At 38.2% G+C, this 20,116-nt stretch overlaps 1 protein-coding gene across 1 annotated transcript in view; it reads left to right on the top strand.

Moving 5' to 3' along the window:
* The window catches only part of EFCAB5 (EF-hand calcium binding domain 5), an 81,906-nt gene that overhangs the window by 39,229 nt on the left and 22,561 nt on the right, over window positions 1-20,116 (top strand). Inside the window, exons 9-15 of the mRNA XM_059669749.1 lie at window positions 1,886-1,985; window positions 4,526-5,602; window positions 8,520-8,597; window positions 8,689-8,778; window positions 10,669-10,883; window positions 12,043-12,199; window positions 18,488-18,777. Of these exons, the coding sequence (XP_059525732.1) occupies window positions 1,886-1,985; window positions 4,526-5,602; window positions 8,520-8,597; window positions 8,689-8,778; window positions 10,669-10,883; window positions 12,043-12,199; window positions 18,488-18,777 (2,007 nt within the window). The remainder of the gene's footprint in view (window positions 1-1,885; window positions 1,986-4,525; window positions 5,603-8,519; window positions 8,598-8,688; window positions 8,779-10,668; window positions 10,884-12,042; window positions 12,200-18,487; window positions 18,778-20,116) is intronic.

The following is a 20,116-nucleotide window of genomic DNA, read 5'->3' as shown; positions in this document are numbered from 1 at the left end:
GGGTTTAGCTCAGAGACTGCAAGCTTCATAGAGAAGTCCTGAATCCAACATGATACTAAAGAGGGAGGGTAAGTGCTGCAGAAGAGTCTAGGTAGGTGGGCCTGAGGTTAGTCCCACTCCTGTGGCTAGAGGAAAGGTGATGAGTATTCCCAAATACCTGTGTGTGAAGGGGAGTGGGTGTGCAAAGGTGGCAGTAAAAGTTCTCTGTGTACCTCCAAGAAGACACCCTGGCCGGTTAGCGCATTGTCCTGATATGCCAAGGTTGTGGGTTTGATCCCTGGTCAGGGCACATATAAGAATCAGCCAATGAAGGCATAAATAAGTGGAACAACAAATTAATGTTTCTTTCTCTCCCCCCTTCTCCCACTTCCTTTCTCTCTCTAAAATCAATAAATAAAAAGTAAAAAGAAAAGATAATGCACATAGTATACAATTCATTAATTGTCTTTCTATTTATTTATCCTAGGGAAATGTTTATACATGTACACAGGAGATGTGTATAAGGACATCCATTATACACATTATTTTTGGTATCAAAATACTGGAAATAATCTAAATGCCCATCAAAAGAAGGATTTTTGTTTTTAAAATTGCAGTTTTCATATTATAGAATACCATACAGTTAAAAGAAATAAAATAATATTTCTTTATATACATGAATCAGATCTCAATGTTGTGTAAATAAGAGCAATTTTAAGGATAATTTAAATGCTTATAAAAAGGTTCTGCCGAAACTAGTTTGGCTCAGTGGATAGAGTGTTGGCCTGCGGACTGAAAGGTCCCGGGTTCGATTCCGGTCAAGGGCATGTACCTGGGTTGCGGGCACTTCCCCAGTGGGGGATGTGCAGGAGGCAGCTGATCGATGTTCCTCTCTCATCGATGTTTCTAACTCTCTATCTCTCTCCCTTCCTCTCTGTAAAAAAATCAATAAAATATATTTAAAAAAATAAAAATAAAAAGACTTTCCTAGTATTGTGAACTGGCCTGCACAACTAGGAAATTCTTTCTTAAAAAAATAATAAAAATAAATAAATAAATAAATACTTATAAAAACGTTTTTTTAAGCAGGGGAGCATTTGAGATCTTGTTTCCTAGCATGTCATCAGTTTGGCTCAAATTAACTCTTTATAAAAAAAATTTTTTTAAATGTAAAAAAGGATACATGTACTATGATATCAGTTATATATATCTGTTTGTTTGGTTGGTTGGTTGGTTGGTTTTGTTTTGTTTGTTAATCCTCCCCCAAGGACATTTTTTCCATTGTTTTCTAGAGAGAGTAAAAGGGAATGAGGGAGAGAAACATTGATGTGAGAGAAACACATCGATTGGTTGCCTCCCGCATATGCTCTGGGGGCCAGGGATAGAATCTGCAACCCTTTGGTCTGCAGGCCGATGCTTTAACCACTGAGCAACACCAGCCAAGGCTCAGTTATAGATTTTTAAAGTACATACAAAAAATGTTAACAATCATCATTTCTGGATGCAGGGAATACAAAGTGTTAGTTTTATCATTTTCTTATTTTTTCTGTAATTAACTTTTTCCCAAAACAAAAATGTGAAAAAAGAACAAGTAGGGAGCAGTTAATTGTCCTAAGTGTCATACTTAGATCAGATTAGATGAGAATTGAACATTGTACATTGGATTAAACAATTACGTCAGTAACAAACATTTGTTAAGCATGTGTTAAGTGAAAGGCATTTTGACATGTCACAAAATGGGAAATAGAGTATAAGCCTAAAGAGGTAAGGTATAGCTTTCCCAACTTTGACTTTGCAGATTTTATTTATATGACGATGGTAGTGATGAATGTTTCAATAAGCCATATTCTGTCTACATAAAAATCTCAAATCTCTTATAACACCTAATTGCCAACTTTCTGCTTAGGTAGGGTTTTTGGATCGGCAGAGGACATTGGCCTTGCTGGAAACATTCTATGACCAAAGTCCAAAAATGCTTAGACGTTTACTCCGAAACCCAAGACAATGTAAGTGCCACTCAGAGGGAGTATGCTCACACTGAAATGATGAAGTACACTAATCCTATCTAATAAAAGAGAAAAATGGTAATTGGCGTACGACGATACCCTTTTCATTGGCTAATCAGGGCTATATGCAAATTAACTGCCAACTATGATTGGCAGTTAACTGACAACAAGATGGCGGTTAATTTGCATACGTAGGCTCAATGCAGGGAGGCGAAAGGGAAAGCAGGAAGAAGCCCCCTGCCACTGACAGTGATCGGAAACCCAGGGGGGAGCTAAGAGCTGGGGGGCAGGGCAAAGGCGGCCCTGGGGCCGCCTTTGCCCTGCCCCCCAGCCATGATCGGAGAATCAGGCGCCTTTTCCACCCTGGCCAGTGATAGCAGGAAGTAGGGGTGGAGCCGGCGATGGGAGCTGGGCACGGTCGAAGCTGGCAGTCCCAGGAGCTAGGGGTCCCTTGCCTGGGCCTAAAGTGTAGCCCACGATCGCGGGGCCGCTGCAGCTGCGGGTCCCCGCTGCCCGGGCCGGACGCCTAGGCCAGAGGCCTCAGGCCTGGTCAAGGGGCCGATCCAGTGATTGGTGATCGGAGGGTGATGAGGGTCAACTCCTCTGGCCCAGGCATCAGGCCTGGGTGGGGGGCGGAGCCGGGGATTGGGGGGATATGATGGTCCCCTTGCCCAGGCCTGAAGCCTGGGTCAGAGGCGTCAGGCTTGGGCGGGGGGTGGAGCAAGCGATCAGAGGGAGATGGGGGTCCCCTGCCCAGGCATGATTCCTGGGCCAGAGGCCTCAGGCCTGGGCGGGGGCCAGAGCCAGTGATCAGGGGGAGATGGGGGTCCCCTGTCCAAGCCTGACACCTCTGGCGCAGGCGTCAGGCCTGGGCAAGGGGCCGATCAGGCGATCGGAGGGTGATGGGGGTCAACGCCTGAGGGCTCCCAGTATGTGAGAGGGGGCAGGCTGGGCTGAGGGACACTCCCCCACACACACACCCAGTGCACGAATTTCATGCACCGGGCCCCTAGTCTATATGTATAAAAGCCTAAGTGATTGGCCAACTGGCGGGTAGCTATGATGCACAATGACCACCAGGGGGCAGACTCAATGCAGGAGCTGCTAAGCTTTGGTGACTTGGCAGCTACGGTTCTCGGCAGAGAGCAGGAAGCCCGATTCCAGGGTGTGTCACCCAAGAACTGCCCTCTTGCAATCCGGGACCCCTCGGGGGGTGTCAGAGAGTCGGTTTCAGCCCAATTCCCGCAGGCCAGGCCGAGGGACCCCACCGGTGCACGAATCTGTGTACTGGGCCTCTAGTATGATAATTCAAGGCCATTCTATCCCTGTGGAATTTCTTCACATGTCTCTCTTAGATCATGATAGCTATATCTAGTTGTTCTTCCCTACAAAATTCACTCTTTATCATGACTAGATGTATTTTTCACTACAGTTCAGTACTAAAAGTTGTCAATCCAGAACTCAATTTTAAATGTATTCAAATGCAGAAATGTTTTAGTAACAATCTGAATGTTGCAGAAATTTAGTTGGTAATGGTAATTCCAGTTTTAATGTCCAATTTAGAATTCTAAGATTTTGAAGAAAAATGTCCCCTTCTCTCAAGCATTTTTACTTGTACAACTTTATTGTACACATACAGTGAAATTTTTATATTACCAACCAAAACAAATAGGAGTAGCAGTTTTATTTTTATTTTTTAAAGAGAAAGTCATTGAATGGATGGGTTTTCCAAAGAATGTCAGTATCTTATTTCTGTATGATAATTTCTTACTTGGATACCTAAAAATCTGTGGATGATGTACATAGACTATTCCCTTAAACCCATGGGAGTCACAATTTTATAGCTTAAATACTAAATGTTTTAGAAGGGAGAGGCGATCTCTGGCATGGTCCCACTCTTTGTAGTCCGGGTCACCAGTGTTGTTTTGGTGTGGTGTTCTTTTTTAACAGTGGGATTCTGCTGAATGCTATTCAATCTTTCCCTAGAATTCTGAGCCAAGTATCCACATAAGTTGTTGAGGAAAAGAATCAAGGAAGGAAGAAAGAAAGGTAGAGAAAAAGGAAAGGAGAGAAAATGAATATTGGAAAAAATAGCACAGTGAAAAATTGTCATGGATAGAGACATGCTTTTATTTTGATATTGCAGATATTTAAAAGGCATCTGAGGTGGAAGACATGTGTCCCCTTCCTCATTCCATGCTAGCCTCATTGTGGGAGGACTGAAAGTAGAGAATAAGTTGTATTTGTCTTGGCAGTTTAAGCAACCCCCGCAACTAGCAAAAGAGGAATCACGTTCATTTTCAAACCACAACTTTTAGGAAGGGATACTTTCTAATATATAGTAGTGAGCATCTTTTATGTTCAGTTGGATACCTTTTTGGTTTTTATTGTGTTGCAGGGAAAGGTAACTGACATTTATTTAAAGTAATAGGCCTATATTATAATCACTGTGCTCAATGCTTTTTTGCATTAACTTACTAGTTCTGATTCTGTATTATAAGATCAATTGTTTAGGTAAATGCTTTGTTCTTTTGCATTAGGGCCACTCATTGAATTTGAAGAGATAGAGTTGCCTGAGTTCTGGGGAGACATGGATAATCAGAAACACATTTATGAAGACTTTGACAATGTGTTCTTAGAGATGAATGCATCATTGTCTGAAAAAAATGCTAGTAAAAAACAAAGTAAATTGCTCAAAAAACCAGAAGAGCTACATAAATATGATAAACATAAAAAATCAACACTATTGCCGAGCCTACCAGAACAGCAGAGGGGAACAATTGCAGGACAAGACCCAAACAAAATTTTAAGTGAAGATCTAAACTCAGAGTCAATAACAGCACAAGGACAGCAGAAAGGGGCAACAGTGCGACCAGGATCACGCAGAGGGTCACGCAGAATGTCAGTAATAGAAGAACCACAAAAAGATTCACCTGCAGAACGAGGATCACGCAGAGGATCACGCAGAATGTCAGTAATAGAAGAACCACAGAAAGGGTCAAAAGAAGAGCCAAGCAGAGAGCCAGTAGCAGAACAAGGAGTACCTAGAGAGGCAATTGTAGAAGAAGAATCACTCAGAGAGTCGGGAATAGAAGGATCCAGCAGAGAGTCAGAAGCAGAACAAGGAGTACAGAGAGGGGCAATTGCAGAAGAAGGGTTTAGAGAGTCACGAAGAGGATCACGCAAAGGATCACGCAGAATGTCAGTAATAGAACCATATAAATTGCCCACTGAAAGACTAGAATCACCCGGAGAGTCAGTAGCAGAACTAGGATCACAAAGAGGGTCAAGTGATGAAGAATCTCTTAAAGAGCCAATAACACGAAGAGGATCACGCAGAGGATCACGCAGAATGTCAGTAATAGAAGAGCCATATAAATGGCTCGCTGAAAGACAAGAATCACCCGGAGAGTCAGTAGCAGAACCAGGACTGCAAAGAGGGTCAACTGCAGAAGAAGCATCTTCCAGAGAGTCACTAACATCAAAAGGGTCACGGAGAGGATCGCACAGAATGTCCTTAACAGAACCGCATAAAGCGTCAACTGAAGAACTAGAATCACTCAGAGAGACAATTCCAGAGGAACAGGACATAGCCTCAACTTCACAAACAAGGGAAGGTAATATCTTAAAAGAAAGTGAAAACATCTAGGGAGGTTAATTCCTTTGTGCACACTTAAATCCTTCCACAAGAATAGAATACTCAGGAGCAAATATATGAAGGGAAACTATTCATGATTTCTGAACTGCAAGAAAAAGATTAGTATGAAGTAGAAGAGATAATCAGTTCTCTGTTTTGTGGAGTGGTTTTTATTTTTTAAAATATATTTTTATTGATTTCAGAGAGGAAGAGAGAGAGAGAGAAACATCAATGATGAGAATCATTGATCTGCTGCCTTCTGCATGCCTCACGCTGGGGGTCGAGCCCACTGGGGATTGAGCCTGCAACCTGGGCATGTGCCCTGACTGGGATAGAACCATGACCTCCTGGTTCATAGGTCTATGCTCAATCACTGAGCCACACTGGGCAGGCTGTGGAGTGGTTTTTAAAGTCTTCAGAAAATACTCATTTCAATTGGGATCTTTTCTGATATATCAGATCATGCAAATCTCAGACATATTTTGCTACTCGGCATGAGTCTAGACCAGCCGTGGGCAAACTACGGCCCGCGGGCTGGATCCGGCCCGTTTGAAATGAATAAAACTTAAAAAAAAAGACCATACCCTTTTATGTAATGATGTTTACTTTGAATTTATATTAGTTCACACAAACACTCCATCCATGCTTTTGTTCTGGCCCTCCGGTCCAGTTTAAGAACCCACTGTGGCCCTCGAGTCAAAAAGTTTGCCCACCCCTGGTCTAGACCTTGACCAAGCAATTAAATGCAAACCATAAAGACTCTATTATCAGACATATGTAATACCTTAATCAATAAAAATTAAAATTAAAAATAAAAAAAATAAAAATAAGACTCTATTATCCATTTACCTTTTATTCTTGTGGGGTTTTTTTATTTTATTTTTTTTTATTTTTTATTGCTTAAAGTATTACAAAGGGTATTACATATGTATCCATTTTATCCCCCCGCCCTAGACAATCCCCTAGCCTCCCCTATCCCCCAGTGTCTTATGTCCATTGGTTATGCTTATATGCATGCATACAAGTCCTTTAGTTGATCTCTTACCCCCCTACCTCCTGCCCCCCAACCCTCCCCGGCCTTCCCGCTGCAGTTTGACAGTCTGTTTGAGGCAGCTCTGCCTCTGTATCTATTATTGTTCAAAAGTTTATAATGGTCTCTATTGTCCATGAATGAGTGAGATCATGTGGTATTTTTCCTTTATTGACTGGCTTATTTCACTTAGCATAATGCTCTCCAGTTCCATCCATGCCGTTGCAAATGGTAAGAGTTCCTTCCTTTTTACAGCAGCATAGTATTCCATCGTGTAGATGTACCACAGTTTTCTAATCCATTCATCTACTGATGGGCACTTAGGCTGTTTCCAGATCTTAGCTATGGTGAATTGTGCTGCTATGAACATAGGGGTGCATATATCCTTTCTGATTGGTGTTTCTGGTTTCTTGGGATATATTCCTAGAAGTGGGATCACAGGGTCAAATGGGAGTTCCATTTTCAGTTTTTTAAGGAAACTCCATACTGTCTTCCATAGTGGCTGCACTTGTGGGGTTTTTTTAGAAAGTGGATGGGAGGGGGCAGAGACAGAGTGAGAGAAACATGATGTGAGAGAGACACATAGATTGGTTGCCTCCTGCATGCACCCCGACAAGGGCTGGGGATCAAGCCTGCAACAAGGTATGTGTCTGTGTCCTAGTTTGGAATCAAACCTGGGACCCTTCAGTCTGCTCTATCCACTGAGCAAAACTAGGAACCCACTTGTAAGGAAGAAATCTGGTAATGTTGCACATAGAAATTTACGTTGGACCTCTGAAATGGCGGTAGAAGCCATTTTGTTTTAAATGTGGGGTCTGATATTAGAAACCACTTTAAAATTTTTCTTTTATTTCACCTATAAAATGGATCTTGATTTTTCAGTTGTATATAAGATATATTTCTAGAAAAGTTTCTGAAAGCCATATTTAAGACAAAGGGCACCCTGCAGTTCAAATTTTATTCTGCAGAAGACATTTTTCCTCTGAATTGCCAATTTATGACCTTTTCTTTTAAAAAAATTGTAACCTTTTAAAAAGCCAGTCTCAATACCACTGAAGACCTCTGTTAGGCATAATTTTTTAAAAAATTCTGCTCTTTAATTCTACAGTCCCAAAGAAAACTTGTAAGAAATGGGTAATTTGAGTTTTAGATTCTACACTATCATCAACTAATTTGAAATCTTTTTTTTTTTTTAGTATTATGCTTATTTCTCCATAAAACAGAGCTACTAATTTCTGGCTCTCCTTACATAAGGATGTAGCATTTAAAAAGTAGTGAGGTTACTATTCAACCAGATGTTATGTTAGTGAGGTCTTAATTTTGGCTATGTGTAACAGTGTTCCAAAATGAGTGTCGGAAAAACAAAACAAATAAGTGTCTAAACAAGAAAGGGGTGTCTTTCTTTCTCACATAAAAGTCAAAAGTTCTATGACAGCTCAGTCCCATGAAATCAGCAGTGGCTCAAGCTCCTTCTATTTCGTGTCTCCTCCAACCACATGGATCAAGATGGTTCACTGCCATGTCTACATTCTGACCAGCAGGTGAGGGAAAGGAAAATGGATAAGCATCACATCACTTCCCTGAACATATCATTGGTCAGTATATAGGGATAGAGTGAGGGAGGTTAGGAAATGTAGGCCTCATTTTGTGTGGCCAAATTGGGGTAAATAAATAGCTTTTGTCAAAGAGCTGCTCTCAACAACTAGAGTTATTAAGTTCTATCACTATGGTTGATTATGACACAGCATATATGGGAAAGTACCTGAAAGAAAGTTTTTGGTGGTCTATATGCAAGGCATTTCGCTTATTCATGAACTTAAGAATATGTAATGTCCAACTCATAGGCATTTTCTTTTGTACCTTTTAGAAACTGCAAAGAAGAAAGTTGAGAAAGACAAAGCCTGTGAACCCAAGTCCCAAAACATAGAAGGAAAGCCATGGCCAGGTAACTCACTTACCCCTCCTTTCATGTAGAACAAAAACATTGTGACAGTGAAGTTAAATTGCCTATGTTATGTGGAATGTGTATTTTATAGGTGAACTTTTGACTTGTGACTTGAAGAAGTATGTAAAATGCGAAGATGAGGAACAGGCAAAATTAATCTATGGTAACTCCAGATTCACAGGTACATATCAACAACAAAATTAGAAAGAATAGATCCAAGTCTGATTGATGAATTTAACTTATTGTGGTGCCCCATGATAAAGACTGGACTTAGATAAGACACAACACCAGGTGAACCTGCATTGTTTTGTCCCTGAGCTGATGGATCTAATTATTTACAAGATGGCCCAGCCGGCATGGCTCAGTGGTTGAGTGTCGACCTATGAACCAGGAGGTCACGGTTCAATTCCCAATCAGGGCATATGCCTGGGTTGCAGGGTTGATCCTCAGTGTGGGGCATGTAGGATCAATAATTCTCTCTCATCACTGATGTTTCTATCTCTCCTTCTTCCTTCTTTTCTGAAACCAATAAAAATATTTTTTTAAAAATAAAGATTTACAAGATGAGTATTTTAGCGGTAGTATGCATGTGTTATTGGTGAATGTTCTTCTACTTAAAAACAAATGCATTAGTATACAGTTTTTTAAATCATTAAATGGCCCAACAGCTGCTTTTAAGCTATGATCAAGGTATACAAAAGGAATCAGATATTAGATATTACTACTCAATAGAAATAATTTCAGCTTTCCTCTCCCTGGTAGTTTCACATCCAAACATGTGAAACAGGTGAGAATATAGATTGTTTTTGAAGACTTACAAAGAAAGATCTATTCAACAGAGAGAGCAAAGAGTAGCTGTTATTTAACAGTGAGTGTTCCAACAATTACTCATATTTTACTACAATGCTATTTTATCATTTTTACCTTTCATCAACATATAGTAGGACTAATTAGATCAGCATTATTTTCTTTCTTTTTTATCTTTATTGTTGAGAGCATTACAGATGTCCTCCTTGCTCCCCACCACCCAGTTCCTACCCTACCCTAGGCCTTCACCACCCTATTGTCTGTATTCATGAAAACAACAACAACAACTATGGGAACCTAAGACAGCCACTAGACGCTGAAAGATTATTTTCTTCCTATCTGAATTTAAAAAATTCAAGTCTGGGTCAAATAATAAGCTTTTTATCCTCAAAATATTTTGGTGGAAATGTATGGCATTAGTCAAGCTCTTATACCCTGCTAGTTCATGTTCTTGTTCTCCTTGTCTTATTTCAATTTTGCTTTACTATTTGGAAAATAAACTGCATGAATGAGTATTTTTTAAGTTATATCAAATCTCTTATCGAAGTCATAAGGGCATGAATGATTAACTCAATGAATAAATTAAACATAAGTCATTGGGTTAAAATTTTATGAAATGTGCCTCATGTTAGAACATTGAACTTCATGATAAATATAGTAAAGACTCACTGGGGGAGGGGTTGTAATGGTGGTATTTACAGACTTATTTAACTGGCAAGTCCAGATTGCAGCTGGCTTCAGGCACAATTGAATCCAAGGCCTCAACAATAGCAGCAGGGCACTGTCTTTCTGCCTCTCGGCCCTGTTCTCTGTGTATGACTTTCAGTTCTAGGTTGTTTTTTCCATACTATGACAAAGATGTCCGTGAGAGTATCTCTAAGCCTACATCCTACCAGTTCAGGAATCAAGAGTACAAAAAGAGAGGTCCTTCTCCCAATTGTTCCCCCGAAAGTTCTGGGTTTAAATTCTCATTGGTCTATACTGGATTACATTGCTGTTATACATAGATCATTGGCCAGACCTATGTCACATGGTAATCCTTAGGGCATGGTTGGGGGAGGTTAAGTACCACTTGACTTAACTAAACATTTTACTGGGGAAGAGATGTTTTGTCAAATAAAAAGGAAATGGTGCTGTCCTCATGAAGGGAACATGGATTTCTGACAGGAAAATAGTAGCAGATGGCCATTATAATACATACTCATATATTTTCCTTAATCTTTGAGAAAATTGTCCATTTTACTGTATGTTTCCCGCTTTATAGACCTACATTCAATTATCAGAAATATTCAGTCTTACAAAGAAGTGAAAGGAAGGAGTGCCTTCAATGGAGTTTCCCTTAATCTGCTCCAGTTTGTGCAACTCCTAGAGACATTTGTTGGTGAAGATGCCCCCTTGAGTACCAGTGAGACCCTCACCTCCTTTTTCAAGTGGGGCTATGCTGAAACAAAAGAAGAGAAAATGAGTGACTTGGAAGAGGTGAGTAATACTGTTTATCAATGAAACAAGTGAGGTCACTATTATTAAATTTGTCAACCTCAGTAGTTCCTAGTGTGGCTCTTCTTTAGAAATTTACAACTACATGTGCCACTATTTCAACAATCATGGCCATTAAATATTTTATTTTATTGTCAAATAAAATGAGTTCACACTCCAGAGAACTCATTCCCCTAATAATATCATGATTGATGATGGCAGGAGATGGTTAATTAGACAGCTTTGTGTGGTTTTTTTCACTGAAGCTTGAATAGCAGCCTTAATGGAGCAAATATGTGTATGAACAAAGATATAACAAAGGTATCGCATGCATGTGTATCTGTGTGAGTGCATTTACAAATGCACATACCTAGGGTTCAATTACAGCTTGAATATATATTTTTGTTCATGTGCACTGCATCAGGTAGTACATATTTTGTAAGAACTTACTACTTATTTAGGCATAGGTAAATGCACACACATTAGCTGATATAAACAATTTATGTGCTCGTATATGAGATATGTAAATTAGATTCACCAGGCATATACAGTAATCTCAGCAGCCTTATGAATCTTCTCAACTTAATTCTAGAGGTGATATCCCTTTTGCCTCAACTGCAGTTCTCCCATTTAACCAAAAGGTATATATTCACTTTGTTTCAGAAATTAAATATATCTAGATATTACTGTCAAATTGATATAATTAATCTAATAAAAAGTATAAAACGTAATTAATGCCAGGTTAGGTCAATGTTAAATACAAAAAAATATTTTTTGAACACAGTCATTTTTTATTGTTTGAACACTGCCGTTTATCCCCCTTCACTACAAAACAAATGCCACCAAGAAGCAGGCAGAGTACCCCATGTGTTTATCATATTACTGAACAAGCAGCGAGGGAGTGGAAAGGAATGAATTAAAGATTCTTAAAGAGTGTAGTCTTCTTTCTATATTAATGTGTTTTAATCCAATGCAGAAACAGAGAAGTGGTAGTGAGAGGATTAAAATTAAATGATTCATTTTCCCATTAATATCATGCTTAGTCCCAAAGTAAAGCTGTTTTTATAAAAAGTGCTGCACTTTTTTGGGAAGAAACATAGGATGCCAGCTAGCAGAATAAACAGCAAGTCTTCTGTGCTTTGTTATCTGATTTGTATCCTAGGCTATACAAAACACTTCCCAAATTCGACGGGGACTTCTCCTAGAAGCCCTCTTTCAGTTGTGGGACAGTGATGGCTCAGGCTTCCTAGATCTGAATGAAGTTGATGAACTCTTGTATACATACAAGGAGGGAATGGAAAAAGAAGCTATGAAGACAGGTAAAAGTATAATAATTTTCTTATTTAGGCTAACAACTTGGTTTCAAGTTTCCTGGTAGTATGACATATATACAATTAAACACTGGTTGTTCTAAAACCATGAGATATTACCTTCTCACTTGCTAGTATGGTGACTAATTGCTCAGGTTTATTAAGAGATAACTGACTTATAACACTGTATAAATTTAAGATGTACAACATGTTGATTTGATACACTTATATATTGTGAAATTATTCCCATAGTAGTATTAACACCTCCATCGCCTCCCATAATTACTATATCTTTTTTGTTGTGAGAACATTTAAGATCTTAGCAATTTTCAAGTGTATAATACAGTATTGTTAATTATAGTGACTATGCTGCACATTAGATCCCCAGAATTTATTCATCTTATAATGAAACTAGAGGTCTGGTGCACAAAATTCGTGCACAGGTAAGGTCCTTAGGCCTGGCCAGCGATTGGGACCAATCAGGGCCTTCCTTCCCCCAGCTGACGGCTGCTGGCCAGGGTCTTCATTTCTTGACACCCCCTGGTAGTCAGCACACATCATAGCGAGTAGTCAAACTCCCAGTCAGTCGAACGCCCAAGGAGACAATTTGCATATTAGCTTTTTATTATATAGGATTTTGTACCCTTTGACCAACATCTCTCCATTTTCCCTACCCCTAGCTCCTGGCAACTACCATTATACACTCTGTTTTCATGAGTTTGCCTTTTTTAAATTCCACATGTAAGTGAGACTGTACAGTATTTGTCTTTCTCTGTCTGACTTATTTCACTTAATATAATGCCTTCACAATCCATCCATGTTGTTGCAAATAGTAACATGGCATCTTCTTTACCCATTCATCTGTTGATGGATACTTGGGCTGTTTCCATGTCTTGACTATTGTGAATAATTATGTAGTTAACATGGAAGCACAGATATTTCTTTGAAATAGTGATTTTGGATATATACCCAGAAGTGGAATTACTGGATCATATGGGTACTTCTATTTTTAGTTTTTTTAGAAACCTCAATCTGTTTTCCATAGTGACTATACCAATTTACATTACCATCAACATTGCAAAAGGGTTCCTTTTCCTCCACAACTTTACCAAAACTTGTCTTTTATATGATGGCTGTTTGAACAGATCTGAGGTGATATCTCATTGTGATTTTGATTTGCATTCCCTGATTATTGATATGTAATATCTTTTAATCACCATTTGGTCATTTTCATGTCTTTGGAAAAATGTCTTTTTCGTTCTTCGGCCCATTTTTAATCAGATTATTTTTTTTGCTATTGAGTTGTATACATCCCTTATATTTTTTTTGGATATTAAACCCCTTATTAGATATACTAGAGGCCCAATTCACAAAGATTCGTGCAAGAATGGGCCTTACTTCCCCTGGCTGAAAGCACCACCTTCACTCCTGCTGGCCAGAGCTGCCTTTCCGCCTTTGCTCCAGCCCAGAACTGCCTTTCTGCCTTCGTTCTCACCTGGAGCTGCCTTTCCACCTTCCCATGCTGCTGAGAGGCTGGAGTGGCTGAGGCAGTGCGGAATGCCTGCGTTGTTGTCCTGCCCTGCCCCCAGCCACTCAGCACCTGTGTATGCAAATTAACCCACCATCTTTGTTGGGTTAATTTGCATACTTACTCCTGATTGGATGGTGGGTGTTTGCGAAGGTATGGTCAATTTGCATCTTTCTCTTTTATTAGCGTAGATGATTTGAAAATATTTTCTCCTATTCTGTAGGTTGTCTTTTCATTTTATTGTTTCTTTTGCTGTACAGAACCTTTTTAGTTTGATATTGTGTCACTTATTTATTTTTGCTTTTATTGCTTGCATAGTATGGCATTTAAAAATTGAAATAATTAAATTTTAATGGAAAATAACAATTGTTGGCAAGGATGTGGAGAGACTGGAACCCTTGTGCCTGGCTAGTGAGAAAGTAGAAAGTGTCAGAGCAATCAGGAGTGGAATATGTTGTAGAGTGTTTTGCCCAAACCTTAGCTCTAATGGTTAGATTCTTTCTGTGTACTTGAGTACGCTCAGTCTTGGGGTTAAAAGAAAAAAATCCAAACAATTCCACAGTTCTGCTTATTTTCTCTTTTTGTTGTATCTCTCTGCCTTGACAAAGTCTGATTCACTTCACAAATCTGGCTGGCTTGCAAGTGTCTCCTGAATTTACTAACTCAACTTACTCTTCTAAATGACTTTCCTCTTCTATATTATACTTTTCTCTTCTGATCAATTCTTCCCAATCAAGAGCTGCTAAAATTCCTATTCTAGTATAATTCCCTCCTTCATTTGATTAGATCCTAGTAGAAATGTTTATACTCCTCCCTGGGTTTAAGGATTTGTCTAATTTCTTTGGCATACCAGATTTCTAACTCTTAAAGTATATAGTGCACAGCAGAAGGAATGATTAGAATTAACATTCTTCTGCCCTAAGTTTATCCATTGTTATGTGTTTTTAATTAACTATGTCTTTTGCAAACTTTACATTACACTACACTACTTTCTTAAACTGCAACCAAAAAGGATTTACTTAATGAAGTTTTGAAAGGCATAATGAGGTGATTTTATAATATGGGCAAATTTCCTAACACAGAACCATGTTCTACAGAGGAAAGAACATTACGCAATGGTCAGGAGTGCTAGGTTCCAATACTGGATCTTTCACTAAATGGTCATGTGAGCAAAGGCAAATTATTGAATCTCTGTAGATCCAGGTGTCCTCATTTGTAAAATGAAGGAGTTAGACACTATGAATTCTGGAATTTCAGAAACCTCAGGATAATTTTATAAGGATGTTCCAATATATATGATTGAAGTACAGCAATAGGGATAGGTAGAAAGCAAAAATGTAATGGGTTAAGCCAAGCAAATAAAAATGAAGAAAATAATGAGGAGACAGAATCTGCTGCCAGAAGAAAATGTCTGCAAGCAGGAAGAACAAATTATTCTCTCCAAGGGTAGACTCATACAAAATGACTCTCTCTGAACTCATCTTGGTAGCCACCAAGCCTATGGAGATAACTACTGAACTGATGGTCATATGGAAGCTGAAAGGCAGATTTTGTTTCTTAAAAAAGGAAAAATTGTAAAATTCAAACATTAGCTAATAACAGATTGGAAAACCTTTAGACAGCTCTTTTTTTATTTGTTTGTTTTTTCTCTGCCCTTCTTATACAATTCTGTGTCCAAGATTAAAAATTGGGGTTTAAATAGGATAATGTCACAGAATTAGAAATTCCTAGAAATGTTTCTGCTGGTGTCCTCAAAATGGAAGTTTTCTATATGGAAAGGGCAACTTGAAACTTTTACACTGTAATTTTCCCTTTTTATTCCCATGTAATATAGCCTAATCTTTTGAGCAGAAATATCATATATAAAAATCTGTAGAACATTTGACCTGTCTACACTGTAGAATTTAAGAGAAAAAATTATCTTCCTCCATTACTTCCCATGAAATAGCTACTAACATTTGTTGGATATGCCCTTTAGTTTTCTATTAAATGATAAAATTTGCTTTAATATATACATTGCTATTTAAGTAGGGCATTTAACTCTCTTAAAATTATAACATTTTGGTGAGTCATTCTGTCACCAAATTCTCACATTTATTTAGAAAGTCTCATTGAAATACTCAGTGTTCCTTAAAGAAACTGAAATCTGGACAAGTGATTAGTGTAAAATTATTACTGTTTCTTCACCCTGGAACGAGGAATCTTTAAGAAACTCCGCAGTCTTTTCTTGCTTTCTATACCTTGCCATTTATTCAGATTGCAGGCAGATTTGTTTGTAATTTTTACTTCTTTTAGGTTTGTCTAGTATTTCCTCATGATTACATTTAGATTGTTCATTTTTGGCAGGAATGTCATGTAAGTGATGCTGCGTTCTTCTCATTGAATGCTATCAGAAATCTCATGAGAAGATATCAGTCAGGCTCCTCCATTTTAAAGTTACTCTTCTTTTCCTTTGTAATTAATAATTATTTTGCAACTATATAAACACTCCATTTCTTGTCAAACTTTTTGTTTATTCATTCATAACAGTATATATTCAGTTTTTCCTATTTTATACAGTAAATTATAATCCAACACTACCATTATAACGCTTATATATTTTTATATTTAACCCATTGGAGTCCTTTCAAACTGTCTCCTATGTCCTCCTCGCCCCTCCAATATTTTATTATGAAAAATTTAAAACATACAGCAAAGCTGGAAGAATTTTACAGTGAGTATCTATATATCTACTACCTAGATTTCTATCATTAACATTTTACTAAACTTTTTTATTATCTATCTATTCATCTCTCCATCTTTCTGTCCTTCCATCTACTTATTTTTGATGCATTACACGTAAATTACAGACATCCATATACTCCTCCCTAAATATTTCAGCATGCATATCATTAATTAGAGTTCAATATATGCTAACAGTTTCTTTTTCTTAACAAAGTGGTTTGACAAAAATGGACATTAGTGGTTCATGTGATGGAAAAGTCCAGGGCTAGTTCAGGACACACCAGATTTGGGAGTTCAAATAATGACTTCAGGGCAGGTATCTGCTTCTTTCTCTTCCTCTCTCTTTCAGTCTGGTCCTGTTCTCTTCTATGTGTTGACTCCACTTTCACACACTCTTTCCCCTCATGGTGATCAGATTCAATCTCACATCCCAACAGGTTTATTCAAATTAAGTGAGAATAAGAAGGAAAATGTCCTCTTCCTAATAATTCAAGTAAAGGGTCTGGCATTAGTCTGGACTAACCCAACTACTCTGGTGAGGGAAATATGATGTCCTGACTGGCTTAGAGCTGAGATGCATGCTCCACCTCTAGGACCTCTACCAAGTGGAACCTCACTCAAACATATGACCTGAGGTTGGAGTGGACCAGTTTCCCTAAAGCAAAATCTGGAATACAATTGCTAGGAGAAAGATGAGTGGATGCTAAAGAGCAAAAATCATATAATAAGGTGACTAAAAGAGGCAGTATTTGTTAACTGTCAAATAATTAATATAGTATGAATGTTATTATCTTTCAGGTGGAAGCCTTCTTGAATTTTAAAGAGGAAAGGTGCATACTCTATGACTTATTAATTTATAATAAATATCAAATAAACTTACACATGTGCACCAAGAGACATGTACAAAAATGCTCATAGCACTGTTCATAAGAGCAAAATATTAGAGACAACCTAAATGCCCATTGATAGAATAAATAAATTGATGATGGTATACTTACAAAATGACATATTATATAATAGGGAAAATGAGTAAGTCACAGCCACAGGAACAACATAGATGTATATGGTAGCATAATGTTGAATTAAAAAGCAAGCCCCAGAAAAGTACATATAGTATGATGTCCTTTTTCTAAAGTATACAAAAAGATAAAATGAAACCACATATGGTTAGAAGTACACGTGTGTGTGTGTGTGTGTGTGTGTGCACGCGCGTGCGCGCGCGCGCGCACACACACACACACACACTAACACTATTGGGAAAAGAAAAGGAAGAAAAAGATAAAGCAAAAGCAAATTTTCAGAATACTAGTGCGGGGTTGTGTATAGGCAGGGAGTGGAACAATGGCAAGGGCATAAAAGAAGATGTAGGTTATTAGTAATGTTTAGGTTTGGTAGTAGATCGTGATTGTATGCTAAAAAAAAATAAAAGATAGATGTGGGTGCAGAAGTGTGCAAAGCATAGTCAGGGATCGTGAATAGAATGGGGATACTGAAATAAATAATTCCTATATGGTATTATGGGCAAATATTCTTGGAAAATGGACTGGATCCAAATATACTTTGAACCAAGAAATTGCATAATTCAAGTTGTGTTTTAATTTAATTTCATAAATATGTATTGAGCCTTACCATTGGTAATCCACTTATAAAGTGATTAATACTGGTTTAGTATTTTGGAAGCAGGAATGGTGAGGACGATACATTGTCAATGACTGACAGGAGAGAGTTAAGTAGTCTATTGGAAATGGATGGGAAAAGGTAGGGTGGAATGAAAGTTGACCCTGGAATTTTGCCTAAGTGGTAGACTTAAATAAACAAAACAAAAACAGGAAAGATGACACAGGACTCGTCTTGAGTTTATCATAGTAATTCACTGTGACATGTTTCGTTGGGCTTAGATGCCTTTAATATACCTGATTTTCCATTGGGGGAAGGGGCGACAGTTGTCAAGAGACTTCAGTTTGCTGTAAGAGGAGAATGAAAATTTCTTCCACAGGTAAATGAGCTTTTGGTTAGTCCTTGAGTTTTGTGTTTATGTCTTTTAGCTAAATTACACATCCAATTTCCAAAGCCACACCCTGGTCAAGAAGTGAGGTTGTCTTCAAAACAGTTTCAGAAATACATAGAATTGGTTGTATCTGAACTCAGGGGCAATGAATACCAGGTTCTGGAAAGCCTGGTGGAGTTTCTGATGACCAGTTTAGAAAGAAGCCATTTTGAGGGTCTGAGGAACAGTGCCAGACGGAAGTGGCTGCACCAAATTCAACATGCTGCAGAAACAAGTGGGGTATCCCTGGAGCCAGTGTACACTGAGACTTTTAAGGCCCTCACACAGGTATGTTTTCTAAAATGATACATAAAAAGAAAAACGTCCTCACAGTAGGTGATATTCAATGGTTGTAAAGGAGGAGCGCACTAAATTCTCTTAAAATTTGATGGGTATTGCTATAGATGTTTTCTCTCTCTCTCTCTCTCTCTCTCTCTCTCTCTCTCTCTCTCTCTCTCTCTCTCTCTCTCATACATTACAATGACCCAAAGCCTAGGGAAGATGCAACTGGAATGACTGCAGGTTGGCAAGGCAGACTCAGAGAGGAAACACATAAAAGACAGAGTTATGTCTTGGGATTTCTAATTTCATTTGTGCTGAGACTCAAATAAACCTAGAACAGAAAATAGACTGATATCAAAAAATACCAATAGGGAGATGTGGAAGGAGGTCAAACTATATCTCCCTTGCATGATGTTTTGAGAGTCAGTTCAAAAAGGAACTATTTAAAACAAAGTTATTATAAAGTGGAATCCAACACCACACAATTTTTCATAACACTGCCTAGAAACCAGCTGAGACTATCACAGAATCCTGTCACTTAAAACACATGACCATCATGGGCCACTGTCCACAGCTTTGGCACCCCCTCAAAACCTCCAGCTTGCTGCTCCTCCCAGATAGAAATAATAACATAGCTATCTTCTGCATATATCACAGATTCCTTTGATCCAGGGAACCTGTGTTATTCGGCTCAGCTAAATAGCAACACTCGATTATTGGAATCATGTCCTGAATGGCTGAAGTTTCCAATGTAGTCTGAAATGGTATAACTAGGAATAGGAGACCAATCAAGAAAAATAACTATTATTCCAACTTGCTTCAGAGATCTACAGTATCCCAAGAGAAACCTCACTATATTTTTGTTACTCTATAGATTTTTATGTAGAAAAGGAGAAATAAAGGCAGAAAAAAAGGCATGAAAAGTAAACCTAAATATATAGAAAGATGAGACAAATATCAAGGAATGTGTCTCTCATATCCCCCAACTAATGGATGTGTTCAGTATATGTATTAACACATAATATTCTTGGTAACATAATATTTTAGGTATAGAGAATTTTCAGTTATTTCAATAGAAATAGTAACTGCATATAGTCTGCAAAATGAGGCCCCAAAAAAATCCTTTCCTAAAATGGCATAAATCAAATGTCATAGCCAATCTATGTTAAGAATTCCTTCAGAGTGTTTTTCCACGTTCACATAATAGTAGATTAAGGTTAAGAAATGAGTAAAATGAAGCCATTTTCTTGCCCCAGCTCTCTAAAATAAATACTTTTAATGGAATACCAAACAATCTGACTATAGTTCAAAGGGGTATAAGTTTTTAAAAATATGTATATTGGTT

The sequence above is a fragment of the Myotis daubentonii genome, chromosome 16 (assembly GCF_963259705.1).
Source record: "Myotis daubentonii chromosome 16, mMyoDau2.1, whole genome shotgun sequence".
NCBI classification, from domain to species: domain Eukaryota; kingdom Metazoa; phylum Chordata; class Mammalia; order Chiroptera; family Vespertilionidae; genus Myotis; species Myotis daubentonii.
The sequence above is the reverse complement of the archived record's forward strand: the minus strand, read 5'-3'. Positions and strand labels throughout refer to the sequence as shown.